The sequence below is a fragment of the Mus pahari genome, chromosome 20 (assembly GCF_900095145.1).
Source record: "Mus pahari chromosome 20, PAHARI_EIJ_v1.1, whole genome shotgun sequence".
In the NCBI taxonomy this organism is placed as follows: Eukaryota; Metazoa; Chordata; class Mammalia; order Rodentia; family Muridae; genus Mus; species Mus pahari.
This window is the reverse complement of record NC_034609.1, coordinates 6,482,433-6,500,759: the sequence shown is the minus strand read 5'-3', so window position 1 is coordinate 6,500,759 and position 18,327 is coordinate 6,482,433. Positions and strand designations below refer to the sequence as shown.

Here is an 18,327-nt window from a genome sequence, read left to right as displayed (position 1 = left end):
CATGGCTCTTTATAACTCAATTAATACTGTATTTACTGAATTATATTTTTAAAATATTTATCACTGCCTGCTTGTGTATGTCTGTCTAGCTGTCATCTTTCTGTCTAGATGACTACCAAGCTCTGTAAGTGGCCATTATATAAAGTGATCCAGGTAACATTTTTTTAAATGCCTTGATCTTTTCCTTATCTATTCTCTAAGCATGGTGAGAAAATGTTTATAAATAGTTGCAAGGACTGAAGGGTGGCATTTTGCAAGGCTTCAGTCTTCAAGAAGCTCAAGAAGAATCCATCTGACACTGGGCTAGGGAAAGATGACAAATAGGGCAAGAAGTGTACTGAAATCTGAATGGAGGGAGTAGAAATACTTCTGAACAAAGGCTTTCAGAGTCATGCTATGTTTGGGAGATTCTATTTTCACAAGAAAGATGTTTTAAGAATTTCTTATACTGTTCATTTATAGTGTGTGTGGGGTGTGTGTGTGTGTGTGTGTGTGTGTGTGTGTGTGTGTGTGTGTGTGTGTCGTTGTACACATAAGCATGTGTGGAGGTCCAGGGATAACTGTATACCTTTGTCTACTCTCATTTAATCCAGAGCTCAGCAGTTACGTTAGACTTTCTGTCTATCTAGTTCTGGGCATCTTCTTGCCTCCATTTCCACCACTGCGGTGAAGAACACATATCCACACATTAACCTCTTCATATGTGTGCAGGGGATCCAAACCTAAGCCCTCAGGCTTACATGGTAAACATCCTACAAAGTCATCTTCCCATCCACTGAGAATTTAATTGGTATGTTCTATATTAATTTGATGTGCAAACATACTTTTATATAAAAAGTATAATAAAATAGATATTTTTCATTTAGGCTATTTTCTCAGTTGGACATCCTATATCTTCAAGCAGGTTTCGACTACCAAGCCTTCAATTACCAAGCAGCTGCCTAAGTCTCCTGGAGAAGGCCTCTCTGTGCTTCCAGACAATCACTGCCAAGCTGAAGACAATCACAATTGCCAATAGATAAGCCAGAGCTCCCATTTCCCTGGCCCTCAGCTAATTATCGCCCTCAGCCAGTTCCCAACTCTTTTTGACCCAGTGACACCTGGATGTCCAGCAGCTTGGGAGCACCTCATCATGACCTGTGGACCCCAACACCTCATTCCCGACTTCTCTTTGTAGTTTTCCAGCGCTGTCCGGAAGCACGGGAGTCAGGGAAAGCCAACTTTAGCCTCCAGGATCTTAGGCTGCATTTTCCCAACCTCTGAGTAGTGGTTGGCACTTCTGTAGTAGCCCAGCACCCAACAGCGGAGGCACAGGGTCGACGCAGTCAAGAGTTTCACTTCCCCAGCAGCCGCGCCCGGCATCCCAGACGTGGAGCTGAAAGTGGACCGGCTTGTACCACACAAACTCCAGAGTCCTTGTTCCCTCCTTGCTGTTGCTTCTGATTTTCCACTAGCGAATACAGCTAGGCAGAGCAGTACTTGGGAAGTGACCGCAGATAGAAGGCAAAGGCTGGAGGCAGGAGCAGGTATGAGGCAGGGGAGCAGCTCTTTGACCTAGTGGATGCTTTGGGTAGACTAAGGGGATATCAGGGTCTTTCTTTATACATATCTCCATTCACTAGCTTGTGTTTTTAAGTGAAGTGGTACGACTGACCCTTCAAGTAAGCTTCTAAATCCTCAAATTTCTCTAAAGCAAGTTATATCAATATTGGAAGGTAGCACAATTATATATTATTAGTATGAGAATACATTTCTATGTGTTGTGAAATACCTTCATTGCCCAGGCTCTGTGCCTTCAGCTATTTTCCTGTGGTTTGGAGACTAAGTTAGATGGTGTCCTTAGTTAGAATTTTGGGGGTTATGTCTAGTCATTGCCTCTTATATGTGCTTCTCTGGGGAAAGCTTTGTACTTCCCAGCTGAGTGATGGTTCAGGTCCTGTCTGGTGCTTCTGTGCTGTGAGACCCTCTCCCTAGTACACGGATGCAGCTGAGTCTTCCATAGTCTATGTAGCTTCCTGGCTGTGACATAGCTTTTCTTGGCCTGAATCCATCTGTGCAAGCTGATTTCTGGGTCCTGTTTTTCCTCAATCATCCACCCTAAATTCCCCTCTCTCTATTTTCCTTTCAACCACTGTTTTTCTAGACTAGTTTAAGTCCAAGACCCTTCTCAGTTTTTCATGAAATTCAGTTCCTGTTAATACTTCACCTTGTTTGATAAACAATAGCTGTGTACTGACTCCTAGCTTAACCAACTTTGCCAGTACAGTACCCTCCCTTCTGTGGTGCCCTTTCTGGCATAGATCAATTTGGAAATTCTGGAGACTTCAGAGTCTACAAAATGGCATGATAGTCATAGGTGTATGGCTATTGGCACAAACCAGGAATCAAAACACAGGATATTTCATTCTCGATTGTATATTTCAGAAATAATAGAATTTTTAACTATAAACATGGCCAGCTATCTGAGATTTGGGGCCTTAAAGGTGTTTCTTATGATACAGTATTTTGCATTTTTAAGTCATTAAAGGCTCATTTAAAAGGCAGAGAAATGGATTATCTAATTAGTCATGGTTCAGAGATTCTCTTACAAACCAATAAACTCACAAATCCTCCTATGTTATTATAGAAATTGATTTGGTTTCCTTGTTAAAAAATATTTCAATTAACATATTTTATCAGTTATCTTAAATAGTTTTTAAATCAACAAGTGTTTAAAAGCCTTGCTAAGTGTGTCTATAGAGAAAGCTTCTCATTTTTAATTCAAATAGGAGCCAAAGAATGAGTAATCCTAACCAGATGATGGAAAGCCATGGGTCGGAGCTGATAGCACTAGTTTACTACAAAGCTCTGCATATGAAATGTAAGCCAAGACACAAAATAACCTCATGTATGTGATAGTGTGTGTGGCGGGTTGTTCCTCTGCATTTGCACACATATAGTGTGTAGATGAACAAACGTCTATACTTGCTGTCTTCTTTCCGTCACCCTCTTGTGGGGCCTTAAAAGGCAGCCTATTTTTGTTGAATGAGGCTTGCTCCAGCGACCCAGTAGAAAACTCTATAAGGGACAGAACAGTGAGCCATGTTCCCAGAGACAGGTGCCTGACACCACAGAGCCCCCAACTCCATAATTCTGTGACTATAAGTCATGGAATGTCCCACGCTTCTGGCATTCTGGTTAGACTCCACTCCCACAGTTACCTGACTATAGCCAGGTATGCTCCTCCCCATAGTTACCTGGCAACAGCAAGATAGCCCAGCCCACTATAAAAGGAGCAGCTTGGCCCCTCCTCTCTTTAAGCGCTCACCTTTCTTACTCTCATCTCTAGCCCTCCTTCTCTCTCTCCTTTCCCCGCCCCCCCCCCCACGTGGCCATGGCTGGTCCCTCTCTTTCTACTTTGTCTCTTTTTCCCTGCCTTTCTACAATAAAGCCCTAAAAGCATAGGCTGTCTCTGCTCATCAAGGCCCGCCATGCTTGAACGATGGGACAGGCTTTTCCCTAAAGAGCCACATCTAACCTCCTGTCAGAAGGCCTACCTGCGCTCCAGCCAAAGGACCAGACCAAGGACTCTCGATGGAACCACCCAGTGCCCCCTTGCTCCTTGCCCTCTCCTCCCCTGGGGCCTCCATTTTGTCCTCAAGTCTTCCTCGGTGTCTAGCGGTGTCTGGAATGCCCAAGGCTGAGAGCCTGTTACCTAGGATTGCCCCTTGCCCCCCCCAACATTGAGCTAGGGTTCCGTGGCTTCCCACAGCAGACACCCACTCAGGGCCACGTGGAAAGCATGCAGCAGTCCTTCCATGTCTGCCCGTCCAGAGCACCGGAACTCTGGCGGGATGGCTTTCTCCCACCCCCACCCCCTTTCCCTCATGCCCACTGCCCCACACTCTACCTTTTCTGCAGAGACAAAATTTCTTTCAGAACCTGGAACTTCAACACTTAGTGAGCAGGAATGGCCAGCAAGATCCATGGAGAGTTCTAGCTCTGCCTCCCCATTTATTGAGATTACAGTTTGTGTCACCTGTTGGTTTTTGTTGTTGTTGTTGTTGTTGTTTTGTTTTGTTTTTCACATGGGCACTGGGGACTACATTGAGACCCTTCTGCTTTTACAGAAAACACTTAAACTGTCTGCTGAGCCCCATAATTTTAATATTGGAAAGGGTAAAAGTAAAAGTAAAGAGGTAGTTGAAATCAATTTTAACTATGTCTGGAGAGAGAGAGAGAGAGAGAGAGAGAGAGAGAGAGAGAGAGAGAGAGAGAGAGAGCTCTGAATATCCAGAATGTTAAGACTCCATCATTAGGTTACATGCGTTTGCAGGCTTTAAGAACTTAAGATCCCTGTGCACTGTATATTCACTGAACATCTCAATTTGCATGAGACTTATTTCAAGGGATCCAGAGCCTTTCAGGACTACTGCTCACCAGACTGGGTAGTGAAGGTCGAGATTATCTTCTGATCATATATGATAAAAGACCCCAGAAAGGTAGATCATAAACAGGTATGTGAGGTAATGGATGTGTTATTTACTCAAAGTGATCATTTCTCATTTTCATATTTCAAAAAACATCACATGCAGTACATGTTAAATATCTTTAACACAGCATAAAAAAGAAATGACATGAGGAAATGTGAGAGATTAATTTCTTACCTACATAAGTCTTCTTTTATGTGAAGGGAAATCAATTCCTTAGGAATATGGAAAGAAAGAATGCTTTCTGACATCTGCTCATGTATTCGCATCCACTTATTGTCAGATGTGGGGAATCTATATAGCTTACACACCGGATTCCTTAAAACTGGGCAAGGAGAAAGAAAAGGCAGTAGTTAAATTACTAGCCAATGAACATCTTATGAAGCTCAGTCAAAAAAACGATCAATAAGAAAAATGTTTTGTTTACCATTTAATAAATAAAATAGTGCCTATCAGAATCCATTAGTGAATTTAGATTTTTAAGAATTATATATGTTTTACATCATAACATCATACTTTTGGTGTTAGTGTCTGAAACCCATACCTTTTGTGAAATTTGATTTGTATGCCTAGAAATTCAATTAGGTAATATAACTATGGTGGGTTTTCACTGCCTATTCATTTCTTTTTCTTAAAATGTTTTATGAAACATACACATCTATAAGTAGAGATGAAACTACAAGCACATACACATAAAATACATTTTGGTCACATTTATGAGCCTTCTCTGATTATTCTCACTTTATGTTCTTAAATAAGTGGCAATGGCATGCTACATTATAAATATTAAAATTCTTTTTCAAAAGGCCTTACTGGTAAAAATTTTCATTTATCAGAGAGGTTTATTTCTTTAGCTTAAGATCCATTAAATTCAACATTATACATATTTAAAATATTAATAAGTCAATACCACACTTTCCAGAACCCCTGAACACATGTATTATCAGAAGCAAATCCATGACATTGGGAGGGAGAACTAGGTAGGTAGTCAGAATTTAAAGAATAACTATGTCATACAGCCAAAAATTCAGGAATAGAGCATAATCGTTAGACATTAACATTATACTTGATACTTCTTTAAGAATTCCAAAATCACAGCACACTCCCAAATCATACACTTACAGGCAGGATTCTCTTCCAGTTTATACTGGACAATGATACCATTGTTACACTCATATACTAAAGCTTAATGGCAGGAAAACCTAAGATAAGACCAGTCAGGTAAGTATCTAGAGTGAGTCAACTCCAGTTTACCAATAAATCTGATTAAAACTATTAGGTGATATTGAAGTGAATTTATCAGATTTTAAGCAATTTTGAGCACACAGCACATGGATCATATTCTCTTGGTATAACATGGGAAATGTCTTTCAAATCTTTAAAATTCAGTGAGAATATCATATCTCATCTGCGACTTGAGAAAAAAAAAATTTTAAAAGTCTTTCCTTAGCACTGAAATGAGAATATTCATACCTGTCCTCTGTAACCACCTATTCTCAAAGAGGAACTCTGAACGTTATCCTTATGAATATGTATATGTATATAACTCACCAGAAGCTTTATGCCAAATGTCATTACTTTATGTGCATGCAATATGTGTTATATGTGCATGTGTGTGCGATGAGTAAACCTGTGCATGTGCTCTCAGAGTGCGGAAAAGGACATCAGGTATCCTGTTTGATCCCTGTCTGACTTGATGCAGACAGCTTAGCTTACCTCACCGTAAGTTAGGAGGAAGTAAGCCCCTATGGCTCCTCCTGCTGCCCAGCGCTGGCCATGCAGAGACATGGCTACATCTGGCCTTGTATGTGAATGCTGGGGTCTGAACTCAGCTTCTTATGCTTGCACAGTGAGCAGTGTTCTTGTCTACTGACATAGCTCTGCATTCTCCAAATCTCATTTTCTTTTCTTTTTTTTTTTTTAAAACAGAAAAACTTTTTTTTTTGCATTTTTTTTATTATTATTATTTTCTTTATTTACATTTCAAATGCTATCCCGAAAGTTTCCCATACCCCTTATTTTCAAATCAACAAATTCAAGTGTTCTAAAATACTTCAGGCCAAGAATTAGACAGAAAGCTCATTTTCTACCATAGCTCATTTCAAAGTCTTGAAGTAGCTGCATCTTTCCAGAATAATGAGAAAATAACTTAAAATCTAGAAATGCATCCTCAAAGAGATTATCATTTGGATATTTTCATGATTATTTTAAGTTTTATCAATTTGACTACATCACAAATACTCATCGTTTACTATATTTTTCATCTGAAAGAAGAATGTGAGAACTTACAGCCAGAAACTACTCAACCCCATTCATTACTGAAGTAAAATGTTACAGGGATAAAAAACATTCTAACACTTCTGCTTTTGTATCTCTAAGACTTAGAAAAGAAAAAAGAAACATGTACTGAATTCAATAAAAGGCCACTCGGGTTTAACTGTACCTGACAAGATGAATTCTTATAAACATACTGAGTTTAGAAATGTGATGTATCTTTATTTGTTGCTGTAAAACAAAACCTCAACATTTGAAATGTCTAAAAGATTTCCCAGTAGTGTATGAAAATGTTAATCACTCAGTTATTATATAACCACTTCATGTGCTTCAAACTTCCCTCTTTGGAATTCCAAAGCTGTCTCACAAACACAAAGACTCCTTGGATATTTCTTGCCCTTTAAAGATCAGTAATTTTTTTTTCATAAAGTTTAGATTTTGAGTTCTGTCAGAAAACATGAAATAAAGCTCTCCATTGTCTCTATTGAGCCCCAAACAAGTCCTTCATCTTTTGAACTTTTTGGTTGGGTTTTATTTATTTCAATGTTCTCCATGTTTTCTAAATATAAACCTATGTTGAAAAAAATTTAAGCAGAAGACAAGGACATTTTGATTACTGAGCAGTTAAGAAAGTCTCCTCTGACCATCATGCACACATAATCCATAGAGTCAACAAATCAACAGAGCTGCTGATGGTGTTGGAAGAACCTTGTAACAAGAGCAAAATATGCATGCACACACACTCATACACAAACACACACACATATACACATACATGCACATAAACATACACATATACCACACATACAAACACATGCATACATATGTACACACAACACAAACACACAAATACACACTAAACACAAACACATATACAACACATACTTGCAATGCACACACAATCATATACACATACATGCCAAAACCATACACATTTACAGAAAGACATGAATATATATATATATATATATATATATATATATATATATCATACACAAGCACAAACATGTGTAACACACATACATATACACATACCACAGAAATATGTAAACACACCCTACACTCACATATATTAACACACACAAAAACACATACAACACATGCAATATACACATACACACAAAAACACACATTCCCACAAACACACAGAAAACACAAATGTGCACACCAATACACATATACACATGTGCAAACAGACACACTATGTACACAGCACACATATACACAATCACGCATAGAACACACTCATACACACAAATACACACAAACACATACACACACACACACACACACACACACACACACACAGTTCTGGCAAGTCACTCAGAAAACTACTCCAAGAATGTCTCACACAAATACATACACACACAATTCTGGCAAGTCACTCATGAAAGAAGGCCATTCCATGAATGTCTCCTATCTAACTTTTATACTTGGGTGCTGAAATTTGAGACTCATGTTTCCCAAACCAAAATCAAACTATACTTTTGCCAATCTCAGAACACCGATGTGACATGTTATGTGTTACATCTGGAATGTCTCTCAAAGTCTCTCTTAAAGATTAGGTTGCCAGCAGGTGGCCTGTGGAAAGATGGCAAATCACTAGTGGTACATCCTGAAAACTCTCAGTCATACGCCCTGTTTCTCTGATTTCTGGCTACAAGGAGTTGAGCTGCTTTGCCCCACGATACACTCCTCACTATAATCTGTCTTGCCATAGGCCCAATAATATTGAAGTCAATTGACCATGCCCAAAAAGAGCCCTCAGATAATTGCTCAGGTGTTTTGTCACAGGAGCAGAAAGCCAACTACCTACCACATGACAAGGTCCTCTTTGCAAGTCAACTCAATTTAACAGCTTTTCTTGATGATATTATGTCTCAGACAAGGATGCCTCCTATATATCATAGAATATCATTCAATGGATCATGAGTTTGAGCCTAGCCCTGTAGAAGCTTGATGTTCCAGGATGGGTGGATACTCAGGGGGGGTCTCCACCCTCTCAGAGGAGAAAGGTAGGGGGGTGGAAGACAGATTGTGTGACAGGGAGCTGGGAGGGGGACATTGATCAGGATATAAAGTGAACAAACAAATTAATAGAGAAGATAGACAGACACATAGACAGACAGACAAACAGATAAATAGATACGACCTGATTTTTAACCACCATAACATTCTATGCAATCAAAACAAAACATAAGATAAGATGAACTGAACTCAGTTGTTTGCTGTGTTGATAATGACAGTTTTCACATCCTCATAGGAAATAAAGGAAGGTGATAGTTGCATCAAACACTCACAGTGGACCCAAAGGCTGAGTGTGTTCACCAACTCTTTTCCCATCCAGTCTATAAGCACTAGATGTGTAAATGAAAGGTCATTTATTACTATTTATTATTTATTACTATGACCTTGAACTCTGAATTTCCACAGGCCTACACCCTTAATAATAGTGTGGGACACGTAAGCTCCTCAAGACACGTGAGTGGCTAGGGCCCTCTCCTGAGGACCTCCAATCATCAGATCCCATCCACAGAACACTCGAACTGCCTTAATGGCTGGACCCAGTCCCCGCTTTAGAGAGTAAAAAAACCCAAGCTGTGGACTTAAAATTCCATCAGTACCTTCAGTCCCTGGGCTCACTCGCAGCTCTGGGCTTGAAACCCCACCAATACCCACCTGAAAAATCTCCACCCTGGAAAGCTCTGCTCCACCTCCCACCCCAAGAAACACTACTATATCAACCCTGTGCTCTGCTCATCTCTCTGCTGATTCTTGCCCAAGCAGAGGTAGCCATCCGCCTGGGTTTTTCCCTTCCAATAAATCTCTTGTGTAAGATTTGTTATTTGGTGTGATTTTGAGATATTTTCCTTGGTTCCAGACTGCCATGAAACCTTTTCTGTCAGAGCTGTCACACTTTGGGGAAACCTCTCCCTGCCTGAGCACCTGAGCCCTGGGGCAAAGCTGTAACACTTGCAGTGGGGAAAGGTTCCCCAAACCCTGGAGCAGAGCTGTGGCACTTCCATTGTGAAAGCTTTTCCCCTCAGAGCTGTAACATTTACACAACACCTAATATGAGACACATTTCTGTAGTGGGTGTGGCCTGATGCTGCTTGTATTCTAATGTTAATTTGGGTACCAAAAAGGCTCACACTAGTGTCTGCACCTACCCACAGTTGGTTCTGACTGGTAAATAAAAATGCCTACAGCCAATAGCTGGGAAGAGGCACAGTTTTGTTGTTGTTGTTGTTGTTGTTGTTTGGTGTTTTGGTTTTTTTTTTTTTTTTTTTTTTTGAATTTCCGAGGCTTGGAACTGGAAGAGAGGAGGAGGCAGAGGGAGATGCACTATGCCATGAGTGTGGAGGAGAGGAGAGTTGCCATGTCTGAGAAGAGTGCCGCCCTGTGAAGGAGAATGTGGCCCTAGTGCGGACCAGTTGGGTAGCCCTCTGGGTTCAGAACAGCCAAGATAGAACACAGCATTTAGTAAGTAATAACTCTGGATTAACCACGTGGAGATTTGGCAGTTGCTCTACTATTGAGCTTTATTCGGTATATTAAAATTAAAGTGTGTGTGTGTGTGTGTGTGTGTGTGTGTGTGTGTGTGTGTGTGTCTCGTTCATTCGGAAACACAAACCATTGGAGTGGGTAGCAATTCCACCATTGGGAACAATTAATTAAAAAGATATTGCTATGTTTATGTGGATGTGTTTATGTGCCGGCTTGTGCTCAGACGCCTGGACCTGTAGCTATGAGCAGTGTGAGATGGCTGATGTGGGTGCTGAGAACCACTCAGTTCCTCTGCAAGCGTAGTTTCGTGCTCTAAACTGCTGAGGTGCCTTTCCAGTCCTGCATGTGTCATTTCTTAAATCCACCTTAAATGTATTCTCATTTCCATGTTTATTATGCTTTTTCCAAAGCAAAGGTTAAAAACACCATATGACAGATTCCACAAGGAGAAACGCTCTTGAGCTGTTTTGCATTGAGCCATGTTTTTTGTTTTTTGTTTTTTTTTTTGATAACTTAATGAGTGCTATTCTAAACAGGTCCAGCTCTCAAGTGATACATTACTCCCTTGAGGTCCTGCTTCAGACAAACACAAGAGCAGAGAGTAAATTGAAGATTTCTGTCACTTTAGAATCTCTATTCAAATAAATGTCTGTGTCATTTCTCCCAGACTCTGTAACAGGAGTGTGCTAAAAGGTGGCATGCCACCTGCTTTTCATGGGATTCATCAATTATGAAAGCCAAGCTTTGACAGCTTTGAGTAATTCAAAGCAAAGATGCCAAGGAAGTGTTCAACAAAACCAAGACTGATAACATGTAAAAATCTACTGTTTCAACAACCTGGGGCAAAAAAACAAATCAGAATCATCAGAGATGCTTTCCTTATATCTCTTTCTGGAATGAAGAAGGATGAGGGGTTCTGGATAGGATGGCTGGAGTGTAAAATGTGACCCAGGGTCCAAAGGATTGCCAGAAAGCACTATTATTTCATCATGTTTTCTTCATATTTTTCTCCAGGGAAAACACATCTGTGCTCATCTTGACTCCCCTCCTTCGTCTCAGGAGCAGGGTAAGATGATTTACCTAAATAGGATCTAATTCACTGGTTTTGGGTCATCCAAAATGAATATATTAATGTTCTGTGGAAACTTCATAGGAATCCATTCATTCTGTACTCTCAATTATGCAGTTGTTTAATGACTGTTTTTTCAGTTGATTCACAGATCCTGCCTCCTCTGTAAATGGTGTCCTGTATTATTAAGGTAGTCACGTGTAATTCAGTTAGATACCAAGTGGTACTCAAAATTATCTTAGATTTATATGTATCTGAAATCTAACTCAGCTCTTATTAGATTGGACAAGAACTGAACAATCAAAACAGAATAACAGAAACACTGACAAGAAGAGAAAGTCAGAAAAAAATGAGAGCTGAGAAACAGAGAATGAGAGAGACACCATTTTGTGGAGGGCACCACAAGAACATGGTCCACAGCATCAACTTAGCAGGGTGCACTGGGGATCCCAGAGACTGAAGCAGCAGTCATGGAGCCTGTATGGGTCTGAGCTAAGTCCTCTGCTCATACGTTATGGTTGTGTAGTTTGGTGTCCTCATGGAACCCCTAGCAGTGGGAGTGGGGGCTATCTCTTATTCTTTTGCCTGCTTTCAGGACACTTTCCCCCTTACTGAACTGCTATGTCCAGCCTTGATATGAGTGTATGTGCCTAGTCTTATTGTAATTTGTTTTATCATCTTTGGTTGCTATCCCTGGGAGGCCTGCTCTTTTCTGCAGGGAAATGGGGAGTGCTGATGGATATATGTACTTGGTGTAGGTGGCTGTGGGAGTAGGGGCTATCTCCTGCTCTTTTCTGCAGGGAAATGGGGAGTGCTGATGGATATATGTACTTGGTGTAGGTGNCAGTGGGAGTGGGGGCTATCTCCTGCTCTTTTCTGCAGGGAAATGGGGGAGTGCTGATGGATATATGTACTTGGTGTAGGTGGCTGTGGGAGTAGGGGCTATCATCTGCTCTTTTCTGCAGGGAAGTGGGGGAGTGCTGATGGATATATGTACTTGGTGTAGGTGACAGTGAGAGTGGGGGCTATCTCCTGCTCTTTTCTGCAGGGAAATGGGGGAATGCATCTGGAGGGGAGGGGAGGAGGATCAGGAGGGACTTGGAGGAGCTGAAGGATGGGAATCTGCCATCAGGGAGAAGAAAATAAAGGAAAAATGACACAACATATTAATATTAACAAAAGACAACGTGTGTGATATAAATTCTTCAAAGATTAAGTTCATAGAACTGGAGATGGATCAGTAATTAAGAGTAATTACCCATACTGTATAGCTCACAGTTTCCAATAACTGCAATTCCAGGGAATCCAATGTTTCTATTCTCTGCAGTCACCTATACCAAGTACATATATCCATGCACAGATACATGCATATGAATATATTTTTAAAACTTAATGATCAAACTTAATTCTCAAGAAATCCTTAGAGAAGTTTCTATATATACACTATGGCATCTAAATTGTGTTGCCATCATGGGTTCTAAGCTGAGTTAGACAGCACTGCTTCTTTCATCAAGGAGTTCAAGGCCGGCTTGGTCTACAGAGTGAGTTCCAGGACAGCCAGGGCTATACAGAGAAAAAACCCTGTCTTGAAAATCCAAAAAAAAAAAAAAAAAAAAAAAAAAAAAAAGGACTCTTGGTCTTCCAATTGTTGATTCAAGGCCAAGAACAATTGAAAACTATAACAGACACCATTGTAAAGAATAAACAAATAAATGACTCCAAGGATAACACTTGGGGAATACAGTCTACAGAATTTGGATTTAGACCTGGCATGGTCAGAGAATGGGTATATTTCAGCTCTTTCCATTCTATGAAGGTCAAGGCAGGATACAACTGGAAAAACTCAAAGGTAGTTCATATTTTAGGCAGAGAAAAATTTGCTTACTACTATGGCTCTGTTCAAAGCATTTATCTGTCTCAAATGATAGGCCCATCCCTTTCTTCATAGGTTCAGTTAGCATTTCTATAAAATCAACTGAATTAACTTTTTCTTTATGAAGTCTTCCTCAAAGTCTACCACTTCTTCCTTCCGAAGGTTTAATTTGTACTACATGTGCCCCATGGTTGTTACTATACAACTGTACTGTTTGTTTAGATGTCATAAATGTCTTCTAATGGTCCTTGTGTAAAATGAGTGACCCTCAGGTAGTGCTAATAGGAGACAATAGTAAATTTAAGAAATGAGGCCTCATTGAAGATTCTTTGGTCATTGAAGACTGGAGACATTGGCTCCAAAGGAAATAGGAATCTGTAGTTCTCATCTCTTTCCCTTCTCCTGCTCCTTCCTGACTCATTGTAAGCCATTTGCTCCATAATGTGTTCCTACCATGTGTCAATCAAGTAAGAGACCCAGTATAAATGACGCTACTCAACCTTGGACTACAAACTCCAAAACTATGAGTCAAAGTTACCTTTCTCTTTATAATTTATTGCTTCATAAAACTGGTCACAGTACCAGGAATCTTATAATCTACTGCATGATAGGATGGGATAGGACTCACCTCTGCAGGCTAGGGAGGAGTGGGCTGGTTGTTGGTTTCCTCCCTGTATCTGCTCCAGTGCTCAGGGTACATTCCACAAAAATACAACTCACATGTTCCTAACATCACTTTCCTCATGAGGTGAGGGGAAACAGCACTAACCACTGTGTGGTCTGAGATGGGAAGGCAAGAAAAACAAGTCAAAACTAAAAGCCTTGCTTACGAAAGCACACAGCTTCTGAATGGTGGGAAGATTAACCATGGCTGTGAGTGTTCTGTATATCTTTACGCAAAGTTCTTTTGCTCAGACAACACCATCTCCCTTCCTTGATTGTGTAACTTTATCCGAGGCAGACAAGAGAGGAGAGGAACAGAGCACAGAGTTGAAGCTTTAAAAAGTATTCACAAAATGGTACCACTGATCACATCAAATCTACCCATCTCATGAATCTGATTAACAACATAAATATATTAGCACACATTAATTGAAAATAGTTGGAGAATCATGGAATGCAATTATCTCATATTTTTGGTTGCTAGCCTAGCCTTTAACGGCTGAGCCATCTCTCTAGCCCTGCAATTATCTCGAAACACACACACACACACACACACACACACACACACACACACACACACACACACTCTTTGTAGTGATTTTTCAAAGAAATTATATTATTCAAAACTTAAATGCAATTATCTGATATCTGAAGCACAAGATCTAGAAAAAATATGGGTCAACGTCTTATCAATTTCCTATTGTATTATGGATCTGGAGTACCTTACACATTTGAGAGTAAGGAATGCATTGCTGATTCAAGTGCTCTGTAGTTATTCTCAGGACTCTTAAGCATCTTGCTGCTCTAGGCACCTTCTATTTCCATGTGTGCCATCCCTGACTAATGGCGATCCTTATCATAAGAAAGCTAGTCTTGGGTGCCTTGCGTATTTTCAGAGAGTATCATTGAGGGGAAATATATATATCAAGATTCCCATTCCAAGTCACTCTGTTTTTGAAGCTTGGAGTTCATTTCCAAGGAAGCTGAACTAATGAATCTCTCTCTCTCTCTCTCCTCTCTCTCTCTCTCTCTCTCTCTCTCTCTCTCTCTCTCTCTCTCTCTCCCCCTTCCTTCCCCTCCGTCTTCTTTCCTCCTCTGGTTTGGGATCACCTTTAAATAAAAACCATATGTAAGAACTGGCTGTTTTATCTGGTTCACTTGAAATCTCAAAGCTGTGTATTCACTAGGAAAGAAAATTATATTTAAAAATTAAATTTTGCTTTACTAATAAATGGTTGGGTCAGTACTACAGGATGGAAGATTGTTATTATGTCACCATATGAAATCAAACTTGCAATATTTAAGGGTCCCATGTTTGTTAATGTATGAAATAAATTTTAAAATGAAAAGACAACAAAAGTCCATCTGTAGTAGCTAGTGATCTACATGATCTGCCAAGAAGAGAAAATGGTCTGATTCTATTTTGTGAAGAAAGAAGTGGATATATTGAGCCTACTTTGAAGAAAGGTGTAGTTTATCTCTGAATCAAGAACTAATAAATTCCATAAATAGAAAGATAGCCTCTATGTATTCATTAATGACAGTGGACATCCTTATATCTGTGTCTATTCAACTTACACTCCTAGGAATCACCACTGTGTGATATGATACCTAAGCCCTCTCAGGATAACAAGGGCAGTCAGTGTACATTTTAATATACAACACAACAATAGTCTTTAAAGAAAAAGAGCTAATTTCATTACTCAAGAAATAGGGATGTATGCAAGTCAGGTGCTATCTTATAACTAACGTTTGCTAACAGCCAGAAACTCATAACAGGGTCATTATCCAGTCTGATTTAACACCCTAATAGAAACATTCAGTCAATGAAGCACTCCTTAGAAATAGATGTGTATATGTGATAAATAATATAGAGAGAATTGTCCTCTCGACAAAATTTTAAAATCATTTGAATGCAAATGAGAATTTCTGAAACACATTTACAAAGGACTAAGGGTTTGTATTTGGCTCCATATAAATTACATCAAATGAACATGCTTATGGAATGTTTTGAAAAAAAAGATGGGAAATTTTCAAAAGCAAAACTGGGCTGCAGTCAATTCAAACCTTTAAGAGTCAAAAAGAATTCAGGTCCAGGGACATGTAGCAATAGGGAAAGGCTTGTGGGCTTGGATTTGAATCCTTGGCTCCCATGCAAAGCTCTGAGAGTGGTTGAATATACAGATAACCCCACTCCTGGGGAAAAGCTGGCAGGGGCAAGAAAGGCCTGCCAGTTCCAGGTGCCAGATAGCAGCTGGTCTAGATGAAACAGGCTGTAGGTTCAGTGACAAACCTTGTTTCTAAAAAAATGAGGTGGAGAGAAATAAAGGAAGATATATACAGCCTAACTCTGGCCTGAAAATATGTGTGCACAGGCAAGCACACATGCACAAACAGGATAAATTGCATGTGCACACACACTAAAGAAATCAGGAGCCTAAGTTCGCTTGAGGGGGAGGGGGATTTGGTCACTGACGTGCAAAGAGGCTGAAATGCCAGGTGCAGACACCTTTCTGTTTGGCAAGCCTAGGCTTTGACCCCAGTTCTGGGAGCCATGGCTTTGAATGTGCTCTGAATGTAATTTAAAAGACAATAGTGCTCTTAATTTAATAGTGCAAGAATCTTTCAACACCACAAAAGCCTGTCTACTCTTGAAAGGCAGAGGGGCACAGGAGGTGCTTTTGTTATGTAACTTAACAGGAACACCCAACCCGGGGACTAAGTAAGACTTCAGTGGTGGTTTGAACAGGAACGGCCCTCACAGATGTTTGAATGCTTGGCCCATAGAGAGTGGCACTATTAAGAAGTGTGACCTTATTGGAGTAGGGGTGGCCTTGTTGGAGGCAGTGTGTCACTAAGGAGACATGCTTTGGGGTCTTATATATGCTCAAGCTATGCCCATTGTGACACACAGTCCCTCCTTGCTGCCCGCTGATCAGAATGTAGAACTAACTCTGAGCTACCTCTCTAGCACCACGTCTGCCTGTAAGCTGTCATGCTTCCTGCCACGATGATAGTGTACTGATCCTTGGAAAATGTAAGCTGGCTCCAGTTAAATGTTTTCCCTCATAAGAGTTTCTTTGGTCATGATATTTTTTTTACAGTGATAAAACCCTAACACATCACTCAGCCATATTTCTTTGTGCTCCAGTTACCCCTATTCCCCATTCCCCAAAGAAATTTAACTTTCTTATTACATCTGTGCTTGAAATAAATAAAAATAAGGAGACACAGTAGGTAAGTAAAATGAGAAATGTTATCCATCGGCTAAAGTATCAGAACTCTCAGGCCTTAGTTCTTAGTTCCGTTTGTGATAGCTATGGACCTTTTGGGGAGGCAGAGCCTTGCTGGAGGACATACATGGCTGAGAGTTGGATTTGAGAGTTTATAGATTGATGGTACTTCCATTTCACTATGCTTTCCATTTGGGTTGAAGATGTGATCTCTTAGCGTCTTGCTTTTGCCATCAAGAGCTGATTGCTGCCATGAGACCCTGCCATGATAGCAACAGACTCTTACTTCCCTGTAACTGTGAGCCCAAATGAAATTTTCCTTAAGTTGCTTCTGATTATAATATTTTACCACAGCAATGAAAAGGAACCGACATGTTTTCAACTTTATTGTATGAATTATATAATTATAAAATCAAATTCTAGCAGGGCTTCACATATCTGGTTCTTGCTATGGCTTCTAGTGTTTTGTTTCTCATTCAGCTAAGGCTCTTGCAGAGCTGTTTAGTGACCTAGAAGCTCCACCTTGAGCTTTCTCTGCTCCCTTCAGATCCCAAGATCCCCAAGCGCACTTTCAACTTTGCATCATCACAAACAAGCTCGGAAAGGGAGAAGACTTTTGTGTAAATGGGTTTGCATCTTACAATAAATAAGTGAATTTCCTGAATTGTGAATAATACCTCTAGAGATATAAATGGAAAATTGTGGATATGACATTCTCTCCCACTCAGTAAGGACTCCATAACTCACTCCAAACTGCCGAGTTCCATAGACTACATTAACACAAAGCCCAGAGAAGAATGCCAATAGAGCCCTTTTTCTAAAGATTAAAATTCCCACAAGGGGATTCAACAGATTCATGCCAAAGCTGCTGAATTCAGATAGATAAATAAATAAAGGAACGACAGAGAAGCACATAGACCAAAGTCATGAATATCTTTTTAGGTAGGTATGTAAGGAGGGAGGGAGGGAGGTAGATTGTTTGTTTTTTTTTGTTTGTTTTTTTGTCTGAACAGTGAACTTCTTATTTAAGATCTAGTACTTAGTTTAGGTTTTTAAAATTTGAAAACTCTAACCTTTAGGATACTAACTAAATTGGCCTCATTCTCCCTAATGTAAGGGAACAAAAAGGAAGCTGCTGATGTACCTTCTGCACATCTCTTGAGGCTGCCTGGATTATGATATATAAAACTAGCCAGGCAGTGGTGGCACATGACTTTAACACCAGCACTTAGAAGGCAG

General features: G+C 40.1%; 1 protein-coding gene across 6 annotated transcripts in view; it reads right to left on the bottom strand.

The window, feature by feature from the left end:
* The window catches only part of Inpp4b (inositol polyphosphate-4-phosphatase type II B), a 751,408-nt gene that overhangs the window by 193,424 nt on the left and 539,657 nt on the right, over positions 1 to 18,327 (bottom strand). For all 6 annotated transcript variants that reach the window (XM_021220100.1, XM_021220101.2, XM_029532468.1 and 3 more), the window contains one exon: positions 4,647 to 4,794. In XM_021220100.1, coding sequence (XP_021075759.1) covers positions 4,647 to 4,794 — 148 coding nt within the window. The remainder of the gene's footprint in view (positions 1 to 4,646; positions 4,795 to 18,327) is intronic.